This window comes from Agelaius phoeniceus, chromosome 9 (assembly GCF_051311805.1).
Source record: "Agelaius phoeniceus isolate bAgePho1 chromosome 9, bAgePho1.hap1, whole genome shotgun sequence".
Classification (NCBI taxonomy): Eukaryota; Metazoa; Chordata; class Aves; order Passeriformes; family Icteridae; genus Agelaius; species Agelaius phoeniceus.
The window spans coordinates 34707248-34714393 of NC_135273.1; the positions used below are offsets into that span (position 1 = coordinate 34707248).

Consider the following 7146-nt stretch of genomic DNA (forward strand, 5'->3'; position numbering starts at 1 on the left):
GTGAGTATCACATTTTCTTTTCTGTTCAGTGCTGTCCTTACACAGTGCAGGTACAGACACCAGAGCTCTTAGCTGGCATCCAGAGCAGAAACCTCCCCTGCCTGGGACAGATGAACAACTCTACCAGGAGCAAGCAGAGGAAATGTTTACAGCCCCAAGGGAGAAGTATGGTAATATGCATTACAGGGTTGATTGAAAATATCCTGTGACATTTCTTAGTGCCTTTTCAAGTTCCAGACTGGGGAATTACATAGGATTCCTGTGATATTGAAGGGAGAATTTTTTTAAATTCTGTTTACATTATGGTTTATTCTACTGTTGTTCTCAAGAGCTGCAGCTGGTGATCACTGAAAATGGTCACATTATCAGGAGAGAAGGTTCATGCAGTTGTGTGACTAGAGGCACAAATTTGGTATATGAATGTACAAGTTGCCTTTTAGGTGTGTAGTTCATGTAGGCAACTGTGTACTTTGGGACATGAGTCATGGCACTTACTCATGTCTTTTTATATTCCCACCCCATGCCTCTTCCTTATATTGTAGCCTTGTTTGAGTGTGTGAGCCTTGGCAGATACCAATAAGCATTCAGGAGAATACCCATGCTCTACAATTTGATTTCATTTCCAGCAGCACCTTTTCAGAACATTAAAATAACTTGCATAGTACAGTGTTATTATATTTTTGTGTCCACTTAAATGTGTTTCCTTACTGAAGTGGCAAAACACATTACACAAAATGCTGTGATATAATTGCCATTAAGGTAGATCTGTGCTACTGATCAGCTTTTCCAATTAACCTGTTGTGTTTGTGCAGAGTTAAGTCTGTGTCATACTTTTGTGAGGCACAATTTAATTTTCCTATAAGCAAATTTTAAAACACAAGCCAATTTTTACACTTCTTTTATTAGTATACAAGTATTATAAACTCAAACAATGAAGCAGGACTGAGTTAATTGGGTTTTTTTCAGTTATTTTTTCCTTTGGTTAATCCCAAATTTGCAGCATCAGTAATTTAAAACTTCAGGAATAAACTCCTGATTCAAACCTGTGTTTAGTTCTCCATGCAGTGTGTTCTGTAGTGACTCTTTTCAGCATAATGTTCAAGTATTTTGAGATTAAGTTGCAAAAAGGAGCATGTTGTGTGAATGTTGTCTGGTTGTAATGCTGATAAATCAAAACCAGTGGTCTCCTGTGAAGTTAGGCTTCATGGAAAACCTTGGGGTGGTGTAGCTACTCCTTCTTGCTCACATTTGGTTTTGTACTTCCCATGAAAGCACTGTACATGGTGGCAATGCAAGTCAGCCCCAGCAGCTCTGCCCCTGAGGTACGTGCCATGGCTGGAGCAGCAGAGCTCTGCCCCTGACATTTCATCCCTGCCATGGATTGCAGAGAGAGTTCCTCATGCAAGGGAGGCTCACATTCAGCACAGGCACTGTCATCCCCTGTGCCAAATTCATCCTAGATCTTAATCCACTGACTTGACTGGAGCTGAATGTAAGAGAAGTTTGGCTGTAGACTGAGCACTAAAACAGAGAAATGCTTTCATTTGGCAGCCAGGGAGAAAAATCTTAATTATCTTGCAGGATTTCAGAGTTTCTAAAAATCTGTTATTAGTTGCAGGTCTGGTCTCCTCAAACAAAGCAGCATAAAATGCACCTTTTAGGCTTTGTATGCTTATGTTAAAGAATGTTTTCATGGAAACCTTATGACATACAGCCTGTTTTTAGAACATTAAATCCTCATGACACTTCCAGCATAGCTGTGGATGCCAAACCATGCAATGTGATTCATCAGTAAAATTAACCTGAGAGTGATGTGCCAAACAGTTTGGAAAAATGTAGACACCTCTGAACTTGAGGGAAAAAGGAGTGCTCTCCTCACAGAGGGGAGTAAATGTCACACCTACCATTACTCATAGAAGGGAGCATGAGAAGGAGGTCATCAAACACTTTGGAAATACACCCTGCATTTCTCTCAAAGGTTTGTTTCTAACCTTTGAGAAGTGCAGTCAGAGCAAAGCAATCAGCAGGAATTGCAGCAGTGCTCTTTAATTGCCAGCTAAGGTTTGAGCTAGCTGGAGGCACACATCCTGTGGTGTCACACTGAAAAATGAGTCACTTCTCACACACATTTCCAGACAGGTTGGCCAAATAATCTTCCTCTGAATTGTGGGCTTCTTACATTAAGGCTGAGTTACCTTTAAAAACATTTGGGCAGGTCTTTCTGAATTCAGCCAAGAGGACTTGGCTTTCCATGTCCTGGTGTTTCAGGTCAGTTCCCCAGTTCTTCCCCTGCTCCACCATCCAGTTTTCTTTCCCTCAGTGAGCCCTTGTGCTGGATAGTTATGTACCACACCTGTAATGCTTTATCATTGCCATGGTTTGGTAATTTGATAAATAACCAAAATGGTATTTTGACCCTGATCCATCACAAATGTCATTTACACCATCTTTTACATCAATTTGGTTTAGTACTATCTTGCTTTCAAACATGGTATCTGCCCTTCATATTTTCCAGTCCTTTCTATCCCTGTGATCAGCTTCTTTCTAAATATCCTGTCTCTAATTTCTCTCTTGTAATCCCCATTACATCAGTCTAACCATCAGACTGCTGCTAGTGTTGACTGATGAACTGCATTGCAGAGCTTGCTGAATCCTGTTCTTGTTTCACAGTGCTCTGGGTTCCCACAGTATGACTTCCACTTTGTCATTGTATCTAATAGATGCATTTAAGGCCCTTGGGATCCCTTTCTGTGGTTCAGAAGTCCATTTCAAGTCAAAGGTCATTAAGCTTTCTTTCAGCAGTTGCTACCTTGCCAGCTGGTCCTTTCCTGGGACCGCTGATATTTTTATTCCTTTTGCCTTTCTATTAGAATCCTTCTGTCCTTGCCCAGCTCCACAGACACCGAACTCACTCACCATAAACCTTGGAAAACTTTTACCCTCCAAGCAAGACATTTGGCAATTCTGAGCCCAGTTCTGCTCACAGTCCCACAGCTATGGCCAACAAGATGCCTCTTTCAGAAGCTTTGCACAGCAGATCAAAGATAAGCACTATTTTTAGGGAAAAAATGCTGCATTCTTCTGGTCCATGATTAATGGTACACAAACCCCAAAGTACATTCTGGTTTCTGGTTTCCTTGTGCTGTAGCAGTGACTAACAAGGCCACCATACATGGAAGCATGTGAATATTTATCACTCAGTCAAGTGACAAGTTTTGCACCCTCTCTCAGTGTTACTTCTGCACAGTGGTGGAGGTGAAAGAATCTTGGATGAACATGGCAAAGTTTTGTTAATAAATAATTTTGATCAGGAAACTCTTAAGTAGCTAACATTCCCAGCTTTCTCCTTAATGTAGCATGTACATACACACACAAACACAAGGGAGAGAGAGTTCAGAGTTCCCCCCTTGTGACTTATCTTTTATTTTTTTAGTTTAAATTGTGAAACTGAAAGCTGAGCCTGATCTTTTTCTTGAGCTGTAACTGTTTGGGACTAACTTTCCCTAGGGGACTTCTTTCTCCTTGTCCCTAATTTCCTATATCTGATGGATGCTTCTTCTACAGAGGTGTAGTAGCTCCTGTACTGAATGGCATTCACATAAGTAGCTTATTTAATTAATCAAAATTAACAAAATCAAATGTTGAAATAGAAATTTCAACTAAAAAGCTTCAGTTTTGTTGGGGCACAAATGGACCCAAGTTACAAAGATATCCATCATCCATTTCTGTGGAATCAGTGGCTCCTGAATTGGGTGTGCAGGCATTCTGCTCATCCCTGGATATCTGTAGGATGAGCCATCACTCCTGGGTTCTCCAATCTGCCCTTGTGAGCCTTCAGTGACTCCATAGTGTCAGCTTCTAATTCTGGGGGTTGTTAAACACCTAAACTTGGATGACATGAGCACCTTGTCACTTTTATGTATGTCAACAGCACAGACATGACTGCTGGTATAAGGACAGTGCTGTGGCCTTCTGAACATTGTGTGTTGGAGTACAGTCTATGAACAAGCAATTCAGTGTTCACCTGTTCTGACTATGAAGAAAGCCAGACTGAGTTTGTGTACAGGTTCAGGTCCATAAGAGAAGATGATTTCACTTGTTGTCTTTGCATTATAAGCTATGAATGATAAAAGGGGGAAAAATGATTTCTGACTTCCAGGGATCCTACTGACATTTTTATTATCAAAAGGATTTATCAAGGCAAGTGCCTGGAGAAATAAGCAAAAGAAGTGTTCAGAGTCTGGCTTTATAAGCAGAGAGTGTCCCTAATATCAAAGGGATGATATTTCCTGTTTGTTTTCTGTTTAAAAACCTCTTAATTTCTGGCACTGTTTTCTCTTTTAGTCAGACTCTTCTATGAGTTTATGGGCTGAACACAATACAACATTTGTAATGGCTCCACCAAGGGAATGCCTCTAAACTGTTAGTTAGAGCAGTGAGTTTAGACTGAAATAGTAGAAATAATATTCTTCCCAAACAAGGTATTTCCCACTTACACACACCTACCATTACAGAAATACAAAATGACAAGTGCAGAACATGTTTACCTGACTTCAGGTGCTGGGATTCCTACCACAATGCAGTCCAATTGCACTTTGGATCCTTCAGGAACTTCCCTGCTCTTCAGTTTTTGAGTGAAACGTGGTGGCTGTCCAAGGGGCTCATCAGAATATACAGAGGCAGATTCTGACTCTGCTTTCAGCTCTGCACTTGTTAATTGACTGATAGATTCCAGGTTTGCTGCCTGTTGATCATCTGTTTGTTCAAAAGTTTTCTCTGCTTTTTCCAAGTCTTGAGGTGTTGGAATGGAAAGCCTTTCTCTGTTTTCTGATGTGAGAGACAGGTTTGAGCTGCCTTTTTGAGCAGACTTGTTCTTAGAATCAATTTTGCTCTTGTAGTTTTTGCACGTTCGGGGTCGTATTCTTTCCGAGTTGTGAGCTTTAAAAAGTGATGAGAGCTCCTCAATGAAATCTGCTGCCTTGTTTAGGAATTCCTTTTTGGATTCTGATTCAGAAGGGAGGTGGTGTTTCTTTAGATCTTGAGAGCTCCCTTTGGACCCCTTTGTATTTCTGACGTGTTCCTGACAAAAGTTGGAGTGCAGGCCATTGTCTGCAGTTTTCAGAGCTGTGGACTGGGCCATTTGTCTGTGTTTTCCCGTGGTGTTCAGCTGCTCTGGGGGACGCTGTGAATGTGCCTGAAGCTCATCCTGTTTCGTTTCCAGTGGGCTCTGATCAATAGCTTGTCTTGCCAGGTTTACACTTTCATCAAGCTCTTCTTGGCTCAAAAAGGCAGACAGATCTGGGAGGTCATCTTGGGCAGCTACCTCATCTGAATCACCAGAAGCATTGCCATAGTGGAAATTACGAGAAACTGGCTCTGATCTGCTTCTTTCACTCTTCCCTTGGTGCTTAGTTTCTGCTAAATAGCTCTCTCTCAGAAGCTGAGATATTGAAGTTGAGGTTTCTAAACTGTCGTCTTGCATGCTGCCAACAAAAAGGACAAACAGGACCACACCTTATCAATAGCAATTATTTTGATTGAACACAATGACAGGCTTCTGAAAAGCAGAACACAACATTTTCAAACTGCATCTGTGTGCTGAATACTTGGGAGTACTTATAGTACTTGAAGGATGGCCTTGTGTTAAAGGTTCCTTCTGCACATCCTGCCAGACACTGCTGCCTTTAGCCAGTAAAGTTCATCCTTCACCACTTTCTACTGTCAGTGACCTCACATAAAATAACTGAGAGTGGGGTGTTTTCTATTCTGTTCAAGGCAAAATTTCAACTACAGAGCTATTAACTGAGTTTCAATGTCAAATCTTCCTCATTGCTGGCATGTGTTTCTCAGCTAAGAAACAGTCTCATCAGATTAGATTAAGTGTTGGATATTTCAGGGACTGAAAGTTGTTGAGAATTACAGTACTTTAAAGTGAAGTAAATTTAGCTTGAAAAGCACTGAAGTAGTAAGTAAATGAACCCTCAAAATCATAAGAGGGTTGTGAGGAGGAAGGAAAAAGAACTAAAATATTCTATAATGACAATTTTTCATGCATTATAGGAAGCTATAATGGTGCTAAATGTTCCATAGCTTCTTAAATCCAGCATTATTTCTAATAAGCTATTTAAAGTAAGTAGAGAACTATGTCATTATTTATTGAAAGTAAGTAGAGTACTGTGTCATTATTTGATGCAAACATAATTTGTACTACAGGGGTTTCAGAATCATGTTCTTAGGTCATCCTAATTCTGGAAAAATGTACCACATGAGATGAGAGCATCAGCAAGCTCATACTTAACCTGCATGCCTGACAAGCAAAGCTAAAGCATCCCCTTTGACACTTGAACAAGTGTAACTGTGTGGGGCTCTCCCTTTATTTACATGAGAGCCATGGTGAGTGCAGGGGGATTCAGACACCCTGACAACACCCTCCTCTTCTGGTGCCCTGAACAGGAATGCAAATGAGTGCTCTTTACCCCACCGGGAGAGCTGACTCCTCCCAGGTACTGAAACAAGTGCAGGACCGTTCCCTGGACCTGTCTCTCAGGCTATGCAGTGCTCATTACCTCCCTCCTGCTTCACTGGGAAATCTTGCTGCAGTGGTTTCAGGTGTTCCTGCCCCAAGCTGTCTGGTTTGTCACCCTGCAGAAGGTTCTGGTCTTGTCATCAAGAGAAGAGAACATCCATGCCCCAGCTTTGGCCATCTCCATTCACAGCCTTGTGTAGCAGCTGAAGTTATCAGGGAAGGCAAAGTTTAAAAGGTATTTCTGCTGTGAAAGGCTTTGGGCTTTTCTAGTGGGACAGTTTTCCCTGGAAAAGGAATGCTTAAGGATAAATGAAGTGGTAATGTCTCATACTGCTGCAGTATTTCTTCCTGGAGTGTGAGTGCCAGCCCTTATTCCTTATTTACAAAAAGGAAGGTTTCAATTTAAACTGTTTCTATTCTTCTTCAATGAATGGACATACAGCTATCATAATCTGATGTGCATTTTGAGACCCTAATCCCTCTGATGGAGGCAGGTTTCTTAATACTGAAATCCTCTTCCTTATGTAAATATTGGGCATTTTATATTTGTTGTTTTTGCTTTATTTTTATAATATTAAACAAAGAAAATCACTAAGACTACAGAGGCACCCAATCAAAAT

General features: G+C 41.0%; 1 protein-coding gene across 2 annotated transcripts in view; it reads right to left on the reverse strand.

Annotated features, from left to right (window-relative positions):
* The window catches only part of MYPN (myopalladin), a 46535-nt gene extending 41053 nt beyond the window's left edge, over positions 1 to 5482 (reverse strand). For both annotated transcript variants that reach the window (XM_077183537.1, XM_054637375.2), the window contains exon 1: positions 4548 to 5482. In XM_077183537.1, coding sequence (XP_077039652.1) covers positions 4548 to 5482 — 935 coding nt within the window. The remainder of the gene's footprint in view (positions 1 to 4547) is intronic.
* Positions 5483 to 7146: the final 1664 nt, after the last annotated feature.